This window comes from Atractosteus spatula, chromosome 27 (assembly GCF_055471065.1).
Source record: "Atractosteus spatula isolate fAtrSpa1 chromosome 27, fAtrSpa1.hap1, whole genome shotgun sequence".
NCBI lineage: Eukaryota > Metazoa > Chordata > Actinopteri > Semionotiformes > Lepisosteidae > Atractosteus > Atractosteus spatula.
Genome location: NC_142732.1, coordinates 4,870,247 through 4,890,618, shown reverse-complemented (window position 1 = coordinate 4,890,618; position 20,372 = coordinate 4,870,247). Strand labels below are relative to the sequence as shown.

General features: G+C 39.5%; 3 protein-coding genes across 6 annotated transcripts in view; 2 read left to right on the top strand and 1 right to left on the bottom strand.

Annotated features, from left to right (window-relative positions):
* The window catches only part of LOC148814231 (clathrin heavy chain 1), a 34,781-nt gene extending 24,673 nt beyond the window's left edge, over positions 1-10,108 (top strand). The window contains exons 17-33 of one of the 2 annotated variants that reach the window (XM_088906767.1): positions 530-764; positions 1,036-1,158; positions 1,337-1,482; positions 1,573-1,756; positions 1,849-2,041; positions 2,126-2,283; positions 2,677-2,841; positions 2,935-3,042; positions 3,163-3,330; positions 3,540-3,689; positions 3,889-4,020; positions 4,219-4,329; positions 4,478-4,648; positions 4,827-5,048; positions 6,474-6,494; positions 8,537-8,612; positions 8,866-10,108. In XM_088906767.1, the coding sequence (XP_088762893.1) occupies positions 530-764; positions 1,036-1,158; positions 1,337-1,482; positions 1,573-1,756; positions 1,849-2,041; positions 2,126-2,283; positions 2,677-2,841; positions 2,935-3,042; positions 3,163-3,330; positions 3,540-3,689; positions 3,889-4,020; positions 4,219-4,329; positions 4,478-4,648; positions 4,827-5,048; positions 6,474-6,494; positions 8,537-8,612; positions 8,866-8,999 (2,497 nt within the window). In that variant the 3' untranslated portion in view covers positions 9,000-10,108. The remainder of the gene's footprint in view (positions 1-529; positions 765-1,035; positions 1,159-1,336; positions 1,483-1,572; positions 1,757-1,848; positions 2,042-2,125; positions 2,284-2,676; positions 2,842-2,934; positions 3,043-3,162; positions 3,331-3,539; positions 3,690-3,888; positions 4,021-4,218; positions 4,330-4,477; positions 4,649-4,826; positions 5,049-6,473; positions 6,495-8,536; positions 8,613-8,865) is intronic. The other variant, XM_088906768.1, reaches the window with a different exon arrangement.
* A 1,283-nt stretch (positions 10,109-11,391) lies between these two features.
* On the bottom strand, positions 11,392-14,183 carry ptrh2 (peptidyl-tRNA hydrolase 2). 2 transcript variants are annotated; one of them, XM_088906765.1, is made up of 2 exons: positions 14,122-14,183; positions 11,392-12,080 (listed from the first exon to the last, which is right to left on the bottom strand). In XM_088906765.1, the coding sequence occupies exons 1-2, from the start codon at positions 14,156-14,158 to the stop codon at positions 11,542-11,544; spliced, it is 576 nt and encodes a 191-aa protein (XP_088762891.1). In that variant the 5' UTR covers positions 14,159-14,183; the 3' UTR covers positions 11,392-11,541. The 2 variants fall into 2 exon arrangements, with proteins under 2 accessions (XP_088762891.1, XP_088762892.1); XM_088906766.1 differs by lacking the exon at positions 14,122-14,183 and adding an exon at positions 13,025-13,066.
* The window catches only part of vmp1 (vacuole membrane protein 1), a 69,609-nt gene continuing 62,493 nt past the window's right edge, over positions 13,257-20,372 (top strand). Inside the window, exon 1 of one of the 2 annotated variants that reach the window (XM_088906763.1) lies at positions 13,257-13,348. The gene's annotated coding sequence lies outside the window, so the exon portion shown is untranslated. Of the gene's footprint in view, positions 13,349-16,177; positions 16,382-20,372 lie in introns of those variants that run through there. The other variant, XM_088906762.1, reaches the window with a different exon arrangement.

Below are 20,372 nucleotides of genomic sequence, written 5' to 3'. Positions count from 1 at the left end.
GGAACCCACTTGAATTATTTGGAATCCCTAAAGTTTTTTGTACTCATTGTGGAACTGGCAGTTGTCTACGAGTTGTCTGTCGGGCAGCAACACCTGTACCTTTTTTGGGAGAGGATGAGGCACATCGACAAGCTATTGTAACACCCCCACATGTTATGTCGCTTGTCATGTGACACGGACAAATCATCGCTGTGTCTGACAGGAGGGGGACCCGCCGACTTCAGGAGTGTCACTTTCCTCACTGAAATCACTGCAAGCCTGGCGAGTTGCAGGACTTGCTGTTCTGCCAGAAATTGCAAGCTGAAGCCTGGCTGACTGATCCAGTCCTGCCCTTGCAGGCCTCAGCTAATTCTGTGCTGCCACTTAGGGAACCCTAGTCACAGTCAGTAAATAATATGGCCAAGAGTCAAACCAGCAGCATCAGGATCATAGAACCCATTGAGCACAGAGTGTGCACGTTTACTTGTTGAGCCTCATGGGAGCCTTCATAAGCAATTCTATCTCATGTTTATTTGACATTTGTTTACAGACTAAAGCTGCTCCTGCCCTGGTTGGAAGCCCGCATTCATGAAGGCTGTGAAGAACCTGCAACCCATAACGCTTTGGCCAAAATCTACATTGACAGCAACAATAACCCAGAGCGCTTTCTTCGCGAGAACCCTTACTATGACAGCCGTGTGGTAGGCAAATATTGCGAGAAGAGAGATCCTCACCTGGCTTGTGTGGCTTATGAGCGAGGACAATGCGACCAGGAACTCATCCATGTGAGTAATCTTGAAGCTTGGTCCAAGGTTGTTTTATTAGATTTCTGGGAACTATTTTCCACATCCAGTTACAAAACCAGATCTTAGTCAATATTTAAATGGATGTTGCATGATCTAGATTACTAGGTTTGTATTAAAATATTTTAGGTAGTGCACTTCTTTTTACTAAACGGTTTGGGATATGCCTGGATATTTTTTTTTACCAGCATTTAAAAAAAAAAAACTTACTTTCCTACAGAAAAGTAGATGTAAATATCTGTTTTACATGCAGGTTTGCAATGAGAACTCCCTCTTCAAGAGTCTGTCCCGCTACCTTGTTCGCCGCAAGGATCCTGAGCTGTGGGCCAGTGTGCTATTAGAGAGCAACCCATACAGGAGGCCTCTTATTGATCAGGTAAGACTACACTTTTGGAACACAATGCTAGGTTTCCTTGAAGGAATTTGAAATTAATTCTGTAATCGTAAAATCTGTTTGCTTCGGGAGTACATACTGATAGGAAACCTACACTTTGATTGGAAAAGTGTTCACTGTATGGTACTATGCAGCTTTTGTCTTATTTCATTTTTTACAGGTTGTGCAGACTGCACTGTCTGAGACACAAGACCCGGAGGAGGTCTCGGTTACCGTCAAGGCCTTCATGACTGCAGATCTTCCCAATGAGCTCATTGAGCTGCTGGAGAAAATCGTTTTGGACAACTCTGTATTCAGTGAGCACAGGTGAAGTACTTTCACTTTCACTTTATGAATATTTTGTTTTTGCGTTTATAAATGAGAGCACCCAGTAATGAAAATACTGCTTGGTTTCAGAAATCTGCAGAACCTCCTCATCCTCACAGCCATCAAAGCAGACCGAACTCGTGTGATGGAGTATATCAATCGGCTGGACAATTATGATGCCCCTGACATTGCTAACATTGCTATTAGCAATGAGCTCTTCGAAGAAGCCTTTGCCATCTTCCGGAAGTTTGATGTTAACACTTCTGCAGTTCAAGTAAGCCAACGAATTGCTTGCTGACACTTGCGTGGTGGTGCTGTTGTTGCTTTTAATTTTTATCGTCTCATTATATTCTTTCTGTGTTGTAGGTGCTAATTGAGCATATTGGGAACCTAGATCGTGCCTATGAGTTCGCCGAACGCTGCAATGAGCCAGCTGTGTGGAGCCAGCTTGCTAAAGCCCAGCTGCAGAAGGGTTTGGTTAAGGAAGCGATCGACTCGTACATTAAAGCAGATGATCCCTCAGCATACATGGAAGTTGTGCAGGCAGCTGATCAGAGTGGTAAGAAACAAATACAATTAATTGTGCCTCTTTACTAGTGTCCGGTGGAGTGAACCTGTTACGATTGTAAAAATGTGTTTGCAGGAAACTGGGAGGACCTTGTGAAGTTCTTGCAGATGGCTCGCAAGAAAGCCAGGGAGTCCTACGTGGAGACTGAGCTAATCTTCGCATTGGCAAAAACCAATCGTTTGGCAGAGCTGGAGGAGTTCATAAACGGGCCCAATAATGCTCACATCCAGCAAGTAAGCCATTTCATTAACCGTCTTAAAAATGTTCAAGAGCCATTAACATTCTTGTTAATATCGTTAGCAGACGTTGATGTTAATCTTTTAAAAGATTTAAAACATCTGGCATTTTTTTTTAATGGTGGTAAGTAGACTGCTCTGTGACCTTGGTAAAATCACAAAGATGGGCCCAATCTGCAAAGTTCAGTCTATAAAGTAACCAAAGTACTAATCTTTCATAATATAGTTAACAATTTCGAGTGAATTAAATTTAAGAGGAATACAGAAGATCTTTAGATTTATTACTGCACTTTCGTACCCACAATTCGATTTAAGGCTCTGTCTCCTGTACCACTTAACTTTTTTTTTGGCTTAGTTTTGTGTCATAAAACTTTAATTTTGTTTATATAGGTTGGAGACCGGTGCTATGACGAAAAAATGTATGATGCAGCCAAACTGCTGTATAACAATGTTTCCAACTTTGGACGCCTGGCTTCAACCCTGGTTCATCTAGGAGAGTACCAGGCTGCTGTTGATGGGGCCCGCAAGGCTAATAGCACTCGCACATGGAAGGAGGTAGGATTATTATTGGCAAATGTTGTTGTAACTACAGTATTATACAAGCTTTAGCTGGAGTCTCTGTAGTAAATTGTCAAATTTCTTTTTTAGGTTTGCTTTGCTTGTGTTGATGGCAAGGAGTTCCGTCTGGCCCAGATGTGTGGCCTTCACATTGTTGTTCATGCTGATGAACTGGAAGAGCTGATCAACTACTACCAGGTAGGCCTGAAACTGTCTCCTCGTTTGTTATCAACTGGGGCAGATGTTATTCATGTGTAGTTTGCACATTGAAGAGCCCCAGTGCAGTGATATCACTGTTTTTTTTTCTCACCATACTAGGACCGTGGCTACTTTGAGGAGCTCATCACCATGCTGGAAGCAGCCCTTGGTTTGGAGCGAGCTCATATGGGAATGTTTACAGAACTCGCAATCCTCTACTCCAAATTTAAGCCACAGAAGATGAGGGAACACCTGGAACTCTTCTGGTCCAGGGTCAATATTCCAAAGGTAAGGTCTTATTGCATAAAGTCTGTGCCTTAGTATAGGAGCATCAGTCTTGCTTGACGTTGCGTAAATATGCTGATAGACCATTGTCTCTCCATCTATGTTCTACATCTACATACAGGTTTATGCTCATGAGATGGCAATTGTATATAAATAGTATTGAGCTCTGAGAATAGCTCTTTTCCCAAAGTTCTACATTTTATTCTTTTCAGGTTCTGAGGGCTGCAGAGCAGGCTCATCTTTGGGCTGAATTGGTATTCCTGTATGACAAATACGAAGAGTATGACAATGCTATCATCACCATGATGAACCATCCAACAGATGCTTGGAAAGAGGGACAATTCAAAGACATCATTACCAAGGTATCATTGAATTTGTATGATTTTATACTTTGTTATACGTTGTTGTATTTTAAATACAATTTGATACGATCAACAGTTTGAGACACGAGTTATGATTCAGAACATCTTGGGTGGATAATGTAGATTTGTGTTACCTAGATTTTAACAGAATAAGGGATGATATGTATGGATTGATTTTTTTTCTTCATTTAATTTGTAGGTGGCCAATGTTGAGCTGTATTACAAAGCAGTCCAGTTTTACTTGGAGTTCAAACCATTGTTACTGAATGATCTGCTTATGGTGCTGTCTCCCCGCCTCGATCACACTCGTGCTGTCAACTTTTTCACCAAGGTAACCTTTCTTCATACTTTTACCACTCTTAGGGCAAAGAGAAGCTACCCTAACATTCTGATCCTTTTTTGAGCATGTGTGAATATACTCAAAAGATGTGCACCATACCAAGTTTTTGTCTTAAATTTATTTCACTGTTAATGTCATCAGTGGTTTTTAGTTTATTGATTTTTTTTTTCACTGCCCTCTCCCAAACAGGTTAAACAGCTTCCGCTGGTTAAACCATACCTACGATCTGTACAGAACCACAACAACAAAGCAGTTAATGAAGCACTTAACAATCTCTTCATCACAGAGGAAGATTATCAGGTAAGATGGACTTACCTCATCACTTAAACAAGAATATAAGAGATTTTGGCAAACAGTTCTAAATGCTAATGATTGCTAATATTAGCTAAAACTGATGCGTCTTTTAAAATGTTTTTTTGAACTTGCTAAATGTCTCTTGCTTTTCCAGGCTCTCCGTACATCCATAGATGCTTATGACAACTTTGACAACATTTCCCTGGCTCAGCGCCTTGAGAAGCATGAACTCATTGAATTCAGGAGAATCGCTGCGTACCTCTTCAAAGGCAACAATCGCTGGAAACAAAGCGTGGAGCTTTGCAAGAAGGACAAACTGTACAAGGTAAAAGTATAACGAATCTAGACAAATTTCTGCGTTCTCACAGTTCCTGTTGATCCATTGCCAAAGCTGAGCAAATCAGCTCACAGACAGTTATGAATTGTACTGGTCTGACACCAAACCATTGACTGGGACATGAAAATCCGGCCTAAGCTACGTGTGCTTTTTTTTTTGCTGCTAGGACGCTATGCAGTACGCTTCAGAATCGAAGGACACAGAACTGGCAGAGGAGCTGCTACAGTGGTTCCTGCTGGAGGGGAAGAAGGAATGCTTTGCTGCTTGCCTCTTCACCTGTTATGACCTGCTGAGGCCTGACGTGGTCTTGGAAACTGCGTGGAGGCACAACATCATGGACTTCTCCATGCCCTACTTCATCCAGGTCATGAGGGAGTACCTGTCTAAGGTAAATTGTACTGCGACTTGCTTATGTGTTTGTAAGTTTTCAGTTAATAATTTAATAATCACATTTTGTGATTATGGCATGGTATTTGTTAAATTTTAAGTGAATTCTAAAATACCTTGTCCTTTGAGTGGCTGGAAATGGAAGTAATTAGCATTTAAGCTTTCATAAATATTTTCCATATTTTGCAGCAGTTTTGCCTTCATTGGTAATGAGCAAATGAAACCAGTCAAACCCATTTAGATACAGCTGCCCATGAATGCAGGTGTGCTTAGGAAACTTAATCCTCACAACCCATGAAGCTTTCCGTTGAGTCAAAGTTTCCTTAAGCCTCTTAATTTAACTATAACATCTTGGCATTCCTGCTTCTCTCAAATTTCCATCTTTTTTATGAAGTTCTGCTTGCTTTCTTTTTTAATCATGCTGTTTTTTTCCAGTTTTGGTTCTTAATTATTGCTACTTTTCCATACAAATGTGGGACAGAGCCACAAAATAAATTGTGTACTTTTTTCTAGCAGAAAGATTATTTTATAAAAGGCAATATTTTTCCTATTCACAGTCATTTGGTCTAAATTAAAATTAGCGGGACCCCTGTCTTGCACATTCCATTACGTTATTAAACATATTATCAGAAGTTGTTTAAAGCAGCTAACTGTCTTGAGTTGCTGGACATAAGAGAACAGTTCATTTTTGGTAAAGCGTAGCTAGCTTTTGCTTTGAAAGATTCTGTGTGCATGGTTAATTATATTATTATATATTTACGTATATTTAATTAATATTGCTTTTGTGTCATACTACTTTTGAAAGATAATTTGTATGAGATGCTGTTAGAAAGCTTTTGCTTTTAAATTGAAACAAGGTATGCTACTTCTGATCTTTTTGTTTTTAGTGTTTATCAGTAACATTATGGAATGCCACTAGTTAAGCAGTATGGCACTATTTCAATGGAAATATTAGATATGTTTTTTTAATTGATGCTTTGGTCTTTGAAAGTATCAAAACATTTATCAAAAAAGTAACTTTTTTGATGCTACCTGTATTTTGATTGTATGTGTAATGTAAAAAAAAAACTAAATTGTGCTGAAAACATTGCATTTTAATATGTATTAAAGATAGTGTTTGGAGATGTAAAATTAGAAATCTGTACGTAATTTGTAACAAGGATTTAAAAATCATGAAAATTAGAAAAATCATTAATTTGGCATGCAAAATTAACATGTTAGTGTAGGACCCATTCTATTTTTTACTGACTGCATTTGTATTAAAGGTGGCTCTTTACTGTTTTCATCTTCGATTCCCTTTTTTTCTCTCTAGTAATGGTTTGTACTTCCCTGATTATTTCACATCTGTTTTTCCTCTTTCTACCTGCTTTTTGTGCTGGTAATGGAGTTTGATTTTTCTAAGCTGCGCCTCTGAATTCCCTTGCAGGTTGATGCAATTAAGGAAAAGGTGAAAGTTGATTCTTTATTTTCCATCTTTTTTTTTAGTCTGGAGGACTGAATCTCAGGAATCTGCATGAGTTGTTTTTCTATCATGTTACACTGCTACTGCTTTCAAAACGACACATTCACTAGTGCCTTTTGAGTTTCCTCTAAACCTGACCTAGATAAGGCAGAACTGTAGCAAGTTCACTCCCTAGACCTGTAGTTACTAATGAGCTTGTAGTGTAAGGAGAAAAAAGTCGGTCTGCTATTGGTTCACAGTCATCATGTTTAACTGAATCTGTACAGGTAAGCGCAAAAGAGGCATCAGGATCACTGGCTGATTTACCATGTAAAGGCTTTAAGTGGCTTTGAAATGCTTCTCTTTGTGCAGGGGTCAAGATGCCTGTCTTTAATGACTGCGAACCAGTTGTTGACTGCATGTAACCGTAGTACTAAACCGTTGTGCCAGAATATATTCTTGTGGTTAGTGAAGTGAACCCTTCTGTGCTTTTCAGGATTTTTCCTCTTAAGGGGTTTGTAGAAAACTAACATTGGTTTGCTTTCAGCATTTAAAAAATATACTATTCATATCCTTAGTCTTATCTTTACTATAGTGAGTAAAAAAATCTTTCTAAATTATTTTAACAGAGGGGTAGTGTTCATTGTTAGTTAAAATGAACTCCGTAGGAACTGAAAAGTACATCTGTTCTTGTGGTCCTTCACTTACCTATATGTAGAAAGCGTGTGTGTGAAAAATGGGTAATAAAACTGCAGTGTGTGATTTTTTTTTTAAAACAAGCATGTGGATCTTTAATAGCGATTAGTAGCACTTCTGAGAGACTAGGAGACATTGCTGTTGGCTGTGCGTGCTTTTTAAAAGCCTGAATGACTATACAAACCATCTTCAGCTCTCACTTCTCACTTCAGTACTTTTGCCTCTTTTTCATGCACACATTTAACAAGTAACATAAGTAGCATGTTTTTTTCCTTTTCAATGAAATTGCAACTTGGTGACAGCTTTGGAAAAAGCCTTTTTTAACATTAACACAAATTTAAATTAACAAGAAGTATGTAGGGAACTGAACCCGTTTTTAGCTTGGCATTGATCACAAGAAAGATAATGCTAAATCCTCTATTAATTTTTAATAATGCTAATTTAAAATGTAAACCTTGAATGATGAGGTAGTAGCTATTTTAAAATCGCACTGCTGTTTAAAGGTAATATGTTAATAAACTTGAATGTGAAGTTCAAGTATCAAAAGCAGTAACCTTCTCATGCTTTGCTAGCACAATGGCAAATCTTGCCACTTCCTTAAACTATTTGAATATTTAAATATTAGTGTTTCTCTAACAATTTCCTCAAATCTGCTGTTTTAAGCTTTGCTTCTGTAATTCCTATTCCTAAAGGCGATATCCGATGATAGTCTGGAAGATATTGAAACATAGAGCTGCATTGCACGTTGATTCACAATGATTTGTCTTTCACTGGCCCCTTGAAAGTGTGCAGATATGTGCTGTGGATATGGGTTGCCTATGTATTTAGTTTTTCATGTTTTCCAGAGGTCCAAACAGTGCTATACATTCCCTGCTGCACCACTGTTTTGATAGGGTTCTAATACATTGAGCTTCCTTATCAATGTGGGTTTGGTTCTCTATGTACAGTTTTGATAAATGTTTGTGGCAGGATGGTGGGACCATTTTCTCCTCTGTTTTCTGAGTTAGAGCACTATCATAATTTTAATAGCTTACTTAACATTATCTGAAAACAAGGGTGTTGCAGTATATTAGAAGCTTGGCTTTCATGAATGCTTTTTCCATCGCCATCTTTGGTTTGTAGTTTGAAATCTTGCAGAGCACCATGAATGGCAGTGCCTGCTTCTCAGTGAAGGACATGCATCCTGCATTTCTTCTGATCTTTAATGTATGCCAGGTACCTTGGAATGGTCCCATCTATCTGTCAGCTTTTTTTTTAAAAAAAAAAGAACAGGGTCAGTTAAGGCTTTTCCAGCAGTTCTTCCTAAAAATGTCCCGCGGTTAGATGCTAATTACTTTTCCACCTTTTTTCAGGTCGATAAGCTTGATGCCTCCGAGTCTCTGAGGAAAGAGGAGGAACAAGCAACAGAGACGCAACCCATTGTTTATGGTAGGACACGTTTTTGTCCCCACTTGCTCTGCCATTCACTGCTTAAAAACCTGAAGCAGTTATTAAACCATTCAGTTCATCCTGCCATTTCATGTTTTTGGATGTATCCTTATGCATGTAAAATACTACAAACATTTCCTTGTGGAAAACCTTAGGCAGTAGACATGGAAATAGTGAATTGATATAATAGTTTCTTTTACCCACCTGCTTTTTTGCTTTAATGCTAAAAAAAGATGCATTTTTTCTCTTGCAGGCACACCTCAGCTCATGCTAACTGCAGGACCCAGTGTCGCTGTTCCTCCACAGCAGGCGTATGGCTACGGCTACACAGCGCCCGCGGCCTATGGGCAGGCCCCTCCCCAGCCTGGCTTCGGCTATGGCATGTAAGGCACTTGGCCTGGCATTGTCCACCTCTCTCTCCTATGAAATTTCCACCAGCTCATTATGGTCTTCTACTCACAACAGGGGATACAAACAAGCAAAGTTATTGTTTTTTTTTTGTTTGTTTTAAACTGTCATGAAGGACTCCATTTTTGTTAATTGGATCAGTTTATTTTTCCACATTCCATATTTACTAGAATCATTTTTGTCTCATTTTTATTTTAAAGGGGAATGGTTTGTTTGTAAAAGTGGGCTTGTAAAAGGCGAGTCTGCTTCTTAATTAAAATCTGTTGTGAAGCATCTGATTTGCACTCTGTAGTGAGAAGAAACTAATGTAGAGTCTCTTAATTTTTGATGTATGTGAGCAGCTTGTTCTGTCTGTCTGTAAATGCATTTAATTATTGTATATTCAGAAAAGCTACAATGTTCTTAATATTTGAACATATGACTGCCGCTTCCATGACTACAAACAAGGAACACTAAAGTAATAACCATATATATTCTACACAAGTGTGTAGCTCTCTCTAAATTTTACTTTAAATGCATACAGACGTGATTTAAAAGTAAGAATTTTAATCCTTCCCAACCTATGCAGGTTCTCCAATTAACCGTGTAGAAATTTAGTGTCTTTTTGTTCACTCCATGTATAACAGATGACCTTTTGTTGTGCTGTATACAGTGCTCTTGTGTGGGACCATTCCATTTTTGAGGAGGGAAGAAAAAAACAATTATTCTGACCTGTGTGTTACTTACTAACCCCTTCCTTGTGCTGAGGTTTGTGTATGCTGGATATCGTGGTGTTCTAGGTCACTGTTTTGAGTGTACAGAAGAGAGAATTTAAAACCTCAAAACCTTGTTGTCCTGTTGGTTTTGTTTGTGCAATTTGCATTATCATCAAATTGAGAATAAAATTACAGGACTGTGGTAATATGGTGTCCTTTATTATATGCGTAAATGTTTAAAATATCAGACTTGACTCCCTGTCCTAAAAGACAACCTCCCCACTTCCAAAATATTGAAATTGTTGTGCACCTAAAAATATATTCAAGATTAAACTCTGGGTTTACATGGCAGTTCTTTTCCACATAAAATAAAGGCTTCTTGATGGTCAAGAATACTTTGTGCAATGCCTGTTTGTGCCATTTAACAGCTATTGCTGTTTATTTGCAAAAGGTCACATTATAGCTGCTCATTTAGTTTAGAGTGTGTTACATCATATATATGAATATTTTATAGTAATTTGTAACAAAAATGTGAACTGATCTTGTACATGAACCTTTGAATACATCATTGTGTAAAAAATAAGGGATGTGATAAGCTGGACAATTATGCTGTGTTAGCACTGTTTACTTCTTTAATTAAAAAGTCTAGTTGACTTGTAAAGAGATGCAGTTTTCCCACTAGTCAAGGTTTTTAATTCCTGAAACCTGAGAGACTGAGGCTATGTTTCTGGTACGGCTGTTTCGGGTAAATGATACACTCTGTCATCAAAGTGTCTCCCTGCAGGGGAGATGAGAACAAAGTACATCTTGTAAATTATTATTGGTTGCACATAACATCTTGGTTAAATTTCCTAAGAATTCAAGTGCTGATGATACCTCATTGTGTTCTTAGTTTCCAAGTATTTTATTGAAGTATTAGATTATATCCCCAATGGCATTACTTAACAGAAACATAAAACTTAGTTGCTGCTGTACCCAATTATCTTAGTGTAACTTGAAAAACCTGGCCACACGATGGCAGTATTGACCAAAGCACAAATACACTTTAAACAGGGTTATGAATAGTTTACTGAATGGTTTAACTGGATGGACCAGATTAGCACTGATAAAGTCCACCTACTGCTGTACTGTTTGATAAGTACAAGTTAAATGGTCTGAAACATTTGCTTGACTATTCATAAATACATGGATGCTGTTTCTTAATGTGTTTCACTTAGTAATAGAATGATTGATTTTGTAGCATCCTTTGTAGTTTTTTTTAAAGATAACTTAAAAAGCATATTTTAAATAAGACGTTTAAGGGACCAAAAGCAGAATTCAACCATTGATTACAGTAGTATAGCAGTATTCTGTTTTTATTATATTGCTTTACAGGACTGAATGGATAGTGTCTTAGGATTGATTTCTGAATGAAGAAAAATCAATTCTTTTAACTGCATAGGAACCAGAATAGATCAAGTTAATACTTCAGGTGTTACTCAAAATACAACAGGAATGGGTTTTTAACAATCGCTTTAAAAAATATTTTTATCCAGGGAAATGCAAAGTAAATATGGATTAACTTATTTTGGAGTGCTCCAAGCTTTCAAAAGGATTGAACTGGGTAAGAACAATTCCCCCCCCACTCCCCTTTTCTATAATCAGGTTTTGTAAATATTCTCTACTTCCACCTGGAACCTGTGTTCCTGATATATTACAAACACATGCATACATGTAGAACTGATCTTCAGATCCATTCAAATGTTTTTGAGGGGGCAAAGGTTGGAAGGTTCTACGAAGGGCTTGAGCTCTGACCGTGCATGTGGTTGAGCAGAGGAAATGGGCCATTAATAGAGTTTCAGGTGTCCAGTTACCTTGTCCACTAGGTCACTAGGGCCAGGCCCTACACCTAACACTGTACGTGAACCTGGAGCAATCTGCGTTCGCCCAGCATCCTGGATTAAGCTAATAGGTAGCCCCAGCTCCTTTGCATGAGCCAGCAGTTCGATCAAGCTGTCTTCGTCGGGGGCCTTGACCACGACCTTCGGCTGCCCACAGTACTCCCACTGTTTCAGCATCTCCGGGTTCCTCCTCTGGACCTGCTTGTATGCCGAGACAGCGGCGTGGGAACACTGCGCCGCCGCCTTCCCCTTCCCCATCTTCAGGTCGCTCCGTACCACAAGGATCATTTTGAATTCTCCCCCCTCTCCCATCACGCTGGTCTCGCCGCCCGGGTCATTCCCAGCCGGAGGCTGCAGGGTGTTGGGGGACCTGGAGGAGCGACCGCGAAGGAACCAGCCTAAACACAGCCCACAGCTCACTCCTGCTAAAACACCGAGGGTGACAGGGCTAGGCACCAGATCCATTTTGTCTCTCCGATCAAATCCTGTGATAGGAAGGAAGTACGAGTTTATTAGCACTGTGTCTATTGCAGGTTCCAGGTTCCGCTTAGCTCGTTTTCTTTAATTAGGCATGTTGAACTGACGTCCTAAACCGCAGAGGCATTTACCCGGCGAGGTAGGCGAGGGCACATTGCTCTCGGAGCAGGAAACAAGGAAATCAAGAGTACTGAGACTTGACTATTTTTAGAATGAAGCATTTAATCGTTTTTCACACCTGGGACCGCCGCTAATTACACCCTTTTGTTCAAGGGATTAAGAAAGGCGATTAAAAAAAATGAGAAGAGGGGGATTTGAAGATGAAGGCACTGAATCACCAGAAATCTTTTAACAGGAAATGCTACTTCAAGCCCTGTATCGTGTCCTTTTTGTCATGCACGGTTATTCGTGTCATAAGGTGCTTTAATATAGCCGTTTTCGCTTTTCAATATTTAATAGAAACATCAGCACTTGCTGGTAAGATAGCTATCAACATATTTCCCTTTGATTATTCTTTAAACAGAAGAACTTACTAACGTGTATTTTACAAAATGCTCACATATTTTAAATATGTTTAAGCGGACTTAGTACAACAATATAAATCTCTAACACTAAAATCTAACGTGAGTTATACAAAGAAAAACTGCGCCGTCATAGCAGCTAAATAAAATATATAACATACTTCTTGTTCTTTTAATTTAGTCCCTCTATAACACCACATCATCATCTGCTTTATCGCAAAGCTTGCAACTTTAATTTTACTGAACCCATGTGCGCTCTGAGCGCTTAACACCCTCTAGGTCCTCAATACAGACGCAGCCTTTGTCTTAGAACCGAACAAACTGGATTAAATATTTAAACTATTTACTATGCTCATTTAAATCAGTAAAAAATGTAAACCAAAAAAGCATTGCTAAAGATCAAAAACTGTAATATTAATTATCGGTCTCACCCGACTTGAACTCCAACCAACCGTCAGCCCCCTAGCCCCGCTTCTGTCGCGGTATGATGACGTCAGGGCGCTGGAAATCACTACATGTGTTTTTCGTTTTAATGCATTTCATTGAATAAGGAATACATATATCAATTCTTTTTTTCACTGTATATATATATATTTAGGAATAGGTTACACAGAAACAAGTTTAAATGGATCTGGCTAATCCGTAAGCGGAAGTGCCGGGAGTCTATACTACGTCTGCTTCCTGTAAGTGTGACACCAGTGTGTGAGAAAGCTGCGGGCTGGAGACGAGACGAGAGAGCTGAGCTAGGAGACAAGGTAAAAGCGGAGCTGGGAAATCGGGAATCGTATGGCAAAACCGAGACATTCTTGTACAGCCGGGACTAAAACCAGTCCGGCAGTGACAGACATTACTTTGAAGAGCAACCTCTTGAGGTGTCTCAGTCCATCCTTCAAGAAACGAGCTAGCTGTACAGCGCCGTGTCTTGGGTTGTCAGTCAGAGTCTGGAGCTTGGTTTGAAAAGGAATGATTGATTGATTCAAACAAGGGTGTTGTACTGGCAGCGGGCTGCCAGGGTTCAGCTGAGGAACGCTTGATTTTGTCTTCTGTTTCGTATTGTAGCTAGGTGGTGAAAGACGCTAGAAAACAGCACTCTTTTATGGGTTAGCCTGGCGTTCCCGTCTCGCATCATCTTTCTAGAATTGCGAAATGTTGCCCCCGTTTTTGGCTGAGTGCACGGTTACTCCTTTATTTAAAGACCGCGCACCGTCTCTGTGCTGTAAAACCGGGACAGAGAATCCTAGATATGGCATTGCAGGCCAATAGTCTGGCAACGGTGTAGGAGAATCAGAGTGCTTCCTGGCGTGGCTGTCTCGCCAGCCCAGGACGGAAAACTCCGATATACAGAGGATTGAGAAGCGTTGCTCATCTTGGTGTCGCTGTTCTTGGCGTATTGTTTGTCGACAAAGGAGTCTCTGTGAATTTACGCTGCCTGGTACAGTACACGGGAGACGGGGCTGGTGGGGAAAGCGTCATTCGTTAAGATTGGTCAGGACCCGTGCTGGTGTCTTTAGGGTTTTAAATGTCTTACCTGCCGAAAGAGTCCCAGTAGCGATCCAGGACAACATCAGACACTTTCACCTTTGGAATTAATATTCGTGGCGCTGTGACTGAAAAACGAGTTCTGCCAGTGCGTCATAAACTAGTTCATCCACTCTTTCACGTGGACTAATGAACTCTGTAAAACAGTCTCAACGTCCTGGTGTGTTTTTTAAAATAATATCTGATAGTAGTTAAGGATGGCAGTTGTTATTAGAAGACGCGGGTAGCAGATGGATGCACCATTGTATTTGTATGCAAGAATTGCTAATCTGGTCATTAATTTGGTACTGATTCCTGGCTTGTGTAGCCAAGCACAAAAGGAACACCTGGTGCTTATGAAGTATCTGTGGTGCACCAACGATGCATTGACAATTAACTGCATCCGTGGCAAGTTTAAGTCATCAATGAAATAAGACCAGTAGTTCTGTCTACCTACATGGGCTTCCAATGGATTTATAAATAATCCAAACCGTACAGGGTGCCAGATCATTACTATGAATCTGCGCATGTCTATATCACATTGAATTAAAACTTTTCATAGGTTTTTCATGTTGCAGCTCCCAACTTTTTTATGATTGGCAAAAGGGGAATAAATCCTTAATTCCTTACCTGCAGAAAAGAAAACTGCATTATTGATGCTGGATCCTGTACATATGGCCAGTTGTTAAATAGGTTTGCCAGTGTATACAGTACCTCTCCATGTGTTTGGATTTGATCATCAATCCGCTCTCCAGTCTGACGTATTTGTCTGTTTGTTTGAGTTTCATGGACAGGGCCTTGGTTGGCTTGGAATCTGTCTTATCGATCCTGATTTTTCAGACGCCTGTCTCCGTGGCTAAGTTACATTGGTGCTTGCCTGACTGGCTGTTTCTGCATTTTCTTTCAGAAGATGTTTAAGGCTTGTTTTCGTAATTGAGGATAAACCGGGGGAAATGTGCCTTGTTGCTTTATACTGATTCGTATAGATGTTATAGTTGTTATTGAGTTAAGTTTCCTGGAATCGTGGCCAGGCAGTGGCCTATTTGGGTGTAGGGTATAAAATCGATATTTGTTAGAATGAAGTATTCCCAGTTTTTTACGTTCAAATCCTGCAGCAATACCATGAGATCACATCAGGCCTTGATAATTGTCCATTCTGTGTCTCAGTAAAAAACTGCTTCCTCATTTTAAAAAATGACTTCTTCTTCTTTGTATGGTGGCGTAGAGTGGAGTGAATAATGGACTTCAGAAAGATTAGGCCAATAGCATCTTCACTGAAGCATGGTGGTTTTCTGAGGAGTCACATGGCAGAGATTGTTACTTTGACCTTTGGTTCAGACCTTGGCTAAAGGAAGGAGGACTGGAAAGTGAAACAACATTGTGGTGTGTTTGCATTCTGGTGCACAGAGCACTGTGGCCTGTGTCGATTCACTTAGCATGACCAGCAACAGGTGATGCAGTTATTCACTTTAAATAAGTAATGTTTGTGTACATAACATTTCCACACTTCACCCCACCCCCCAAAGTTGAAAGATGAAAGGTCACAGGGTCACTTTCCTTCACTCCCAACGTGCATTGCTAACCATAACGAAACTCGTAAATAGGAACACAAGAAGACTTCTTTGTTATTGTATTTGTTCCTTCTTAGTTCAGCAGTCACCTTTCACACATTTCACAGAGCCTTTCAAAGTTCACACTGCAGGACATATTTTAAAATAGAGTTGAGGAATGCTCCTTCGAGGAAACAAAGAATGCAGAATGTGGGTCTGGAGCGCTGAGGCATGACCCTTTCGAAATTAATTGATTGCCCCTGGGCTATAATTCCCAACTTTAAATTGAACTTTTCTTTAAGTGGATTTTCGCAGTGCACCAATATATGTGACAGCTGATTTTTTTTTAACACAGTAAAGCCCAGTGAGGATTTATACCTTTTAAAAAATGACCTCATTTTTATTTTTAATATTTAATTAGTTGGGGTTTTCTCTTGTGGTGTACAGTGAGCAAAATTAGCTGCGAACGCAGTTGGCTCCAGCTCTTTTATTTTAATGAGTCGCTGGCGTTCTGTTGCCCTACATAGAGGGCCTTGGATCCAAAACGCTGGTGGAGGAGAAGCTCAGAGCTGGTGAGAACAGCTCTAAACAGGAGCTGTAGTGTTTTTCTTCCTTCTTTCTGCTCTGCTGATTGAGGTCACATCCATCCCTGCCTGGTTGGTCTGGTTGTGCGACCCAGTAAGAACAGCTTCATCCACTGTCCACTGCTGCTGTGCCGAGGTGAGAATCCCAGCTGTTTCTTCTTCTGTATGCTAAGAATCGGCATTATTAGTAGTAACTGAATCTCGTTTCCTTTACTGTGAGGAAAGTTGATGGGCGTCATGTTTCCAAAAGAAGGAATCGGAGACCCTGATCAAGTGCTGTCACCTTGTTGTAACATAGAATTGAGCGCTCGTTGTGTGATAGGGTTACCCCAGAGTCTTGTTCTTAATAAAACGCATTCTAATTACTAATTGTGAGCCGGTTAAAAAAAAAAACTTAGCTGGATAAATGTACCTCTTAATGGTTCCTTTATGAAAGGAGACTGAGTTATCTGATGGGATTCATATTGAGAATTTGAATGAGCACATTGTAATACTGACATCTTGCTTTCAGTATCCAGATGTGTATTGACAAGAGTATGTTTAAGGGCAAAGCTTTAATCCTCGCAAACTGTATTTAATTCATGTATACCTTACCTTAAATATGTCTCTGTCTTTGCCCAGAAGAGAATTTTATTTTTTAGCAAATAACTTATTGTATTGGATTTATTATATAGGTTGTATTGTCATTTTCTTTGTGTTTTGGTACCTGGAGTTAAAAGGCATATTTAAAACTTTTCCTTAACAATGTGGTTTAGATTTTTATATCTTGCATTTTTAACATAACTATTTGTGGTCTGGGGCTTCTTCATAGCACAGTTTTACAGGGTTGTTTTGTGAAAGTACACTAAGTATTGCGCAAGAGATTTTTGGATGATTATTTCTGAAGTCTGTTGAGAAATAGCTAAATTATTCAAGATGCAAGACTAGTTATTTTTTTGCTCAGGCTCAGGAAGCGATTCTTTTCTGTACTTTTTAACCAAAAGGTAAAGCACCCTGGAAGTGTAAAAAACTCCAGTAAATACTCTTGAAGCTTTATTGCCTTGTTTAGAGTATTGACTTTCCACTGCATTGTCTTCTACTGAAGTATTTTAAAATAAATGCCATTTCTCATCCACGCTGTATTGTAAGTGTATCATTATGATTCAGCAGCACTCTAAAATGAAAAAAGCAGCAATAACATACTGTATTTACCTCAAAACATAGGCTGTTAAGTCAGATTGCAATCATTCTTTGCATTAATGTGGTACTAGATGTTCACTGCTGTCATTAAAACACTCCCACATGGTAGGGGGTGAGCACTTACGGAAAGATACATTTAAGGTTAGGTTCATGTGATGTTTTTCATTTCGGGATGGGTGTTTGTGCCCACAATATATATAAGTTGCCATAATTACATGCTTTTAAGGCATTAAGTATACCTGTCAGGTTAGTAGGTTGGAACTTAACAATCACATACATTGCTTTTATAGATTAACTCTACTTCTGTACTTAAAGGTTGCATTAATGTTCATGAGGTTATGAAACATTTTCTCTAAAATGGTGTGATGCTTTGGTTGGTTTGTTGTTCAGCACATCCGTTTGGATATACTCCTCTCTGATGCTGAGGTAGATGTAAAAAAACAATTGGTAAAGGCAAATGGTTTTTGTGTTCTGTGAAGCAAGCTGCAAAGACATCTTTGCTATCTGTAAAGCTGTCTTTTGTTATGAACTGTGAAGTCCGCCTTCTTGTAAGCAAAAGAGATAAAGGAGAAATTATATTAAAAGGTGAATAAAGTCTACGTTTCACACAATATAAATTGGTGGTTCATGTTAAGAATAATGATCAATTGTGCTCTTGAATCTAGCTTCACACATTGTGGTAGAAAGTCACGCCTTTTATGGGACAGTGGTGTAAGAATTCTGCAGTGCTGAGTGGATAGTTGTTCATATATCTGATTTTGGTTTCCGAAATCTATGAAGTTATGGAATAAGCTATACTGTAGGCACTGTAGTGTCACTTTGCTTTCTACCTCAAGGGCAGCTTTAGTGAAGATGTAAGTTCTAATTTAACTGTAATGTCCTTTGTGATTTCAGCTTTGAGTACCACAGCTGTGATTGTTCATAGTTATTCAGTTTTTTTGCCTCGCTTTTTATTTCAAAACTAAAACCTATTTTCCTAATATTTAAAGCCATAATTGTAACTGGACGGCGGTACCTACAAATGTTGTTGCTGGACTCTTAGTCATGGACTTTTACAGTAAGCTGTCTTTACTTTAATTCACTCTGCTGTTATTAAGCTGCAAAGCAATTATTGGTTTTAATTATAGTATGAGCAGTTATTTGTTATTGAACAGTTATTGAGCTATTGAAACTTGAGCATGCGTAAGAAAAAAAGGGACTTAAGGAGTGTTGGATAACTGAGAAAACAACCATGAACAAAAATCTCTATAATATGGAAGATTATTGTTTTTCACAGGCTTTCTTTATAACTGTTACCTCATTAGCGTTATGTAAAATGCCCTTTTAACGGCCTTTTCATGAATCACACACAGTGTAGGTTTTTGACAACTCCTACCAGTGAGCTGTCAGGGCTGCGCAGTATTAATTTCAATAAAAGGTCATTTCTGTGATGACACTCTCAATGCAGGCAGAACTTTCAGGAGGAGAGGGCTGGATACATGAAAATAATCGTGACCTAAGCTGGGGGATCAGTAAATGCCCCCGTTTGCTTCAAGGTCCGTTCCAAAGCTGGTTTCTGCTGTATCGCTTGTTTGGTAATTCTGATATCACCGTGAATCATTTAATGATTGTTTGTTTGTCTTGCCCAACCGACTCCTCCCATTCAGAGCCATGAACCTGAGCAGTGCGGTGTCGAGATCTAGGAAACGTTTCGAAAAGCATGAAGTAAAGGGCGGCGGTAGCAGATCGTGTTAATAATCACAACAGCGTTCTTCACTAGTAATTGATGGCAGACTGTTGACAGTCTCCTGGTTTTGCAGTATTGGCTTGTCTCCTCTCATCTTAAACTGCTTTTATGAGATTGGAGTTATTCGGAAGTTTTTCTCCCGAAGTCTGAAACGAATACGATGCTGATTATTCGTGTTTGTGTATAGTCACCGTATGTGCTCAGTCTGGGTGATGCATATGCTGGCAGCTCTGTCGCCTCTCCATTCTGTGTTCTTTCCCACTCATGTGAGAGTCCAAGTTCAGCTGCATGTAAACAGCCCTGGCATCTTTTTCTTTGCCTTATTGAAACTGATCAATTTCAGCACAGTCTAGCTGCTGCTGTGCCATGTGGTAGTTGCCATGGGCTGTCATTGACTCGGAGCTCAGATGCTGCATGAGGATTATCTCCCATTTGAACATAGCCAGCACCGGAATATTTTTCCTGCAGTACTGACAGAATTGTATTTTTATGCGTAATTTAAATTTAGCAGTCGCCTGGGGGTCATATGCAGGATCTGGAAAGTGACTTGTTTAGGCTGCCACTGCGATAATGAAGCTCTAATAATTCCTTATTTGTGTGAGAATGTTGAGATGTCTTTTAAAGATTACGCCCTTCACAAGTCTGTGTTTGTTCTGGTTTTGCTACAACTTCATCACAGTTCCTATAATTGTGAGCAAACTGATAATACAGTACCCCTCTTGGACTGGCAGCAGTCCACTTCAAATTACCCCTACTACAGTACTGGTACTCATCTACACAGGTGGTCCACAGTGTGAACAGTGGTGACTGAACTGTGTCTTGAATCCTTGACCCTGTGGTACCGTGTTCAGTGCCTTAACCACTAATCTGCACCGAGTTATCATACTGTAATAGTGGAATGCTCTGTGTCTAAGAAGAAAGTGAAGATAGAGTAGTTGTATATAATAATAAACTTTATTTAGTGACTTTAAAATAACTTCTCAAAGCTGTTTTGCAGAAAGAGAAAATAAAGTTAACAAGGAGAAGCACAATTGAAAACAAGGGTTTAAAATGCAGAAGAAGATGCAAGGTGTAGACACAGAACTGATTCAGTAAAAGCCTTTCTGAAGGGGAAGGTTTACAGACTTGATTTGAAAGGGCTCAGGGAAGGTGACTCTCTGATATCCTTGGAATCCAGAGCTTTGGAGCTTTGGACAGTCCTGTCACCAATAGAGTGTAGATG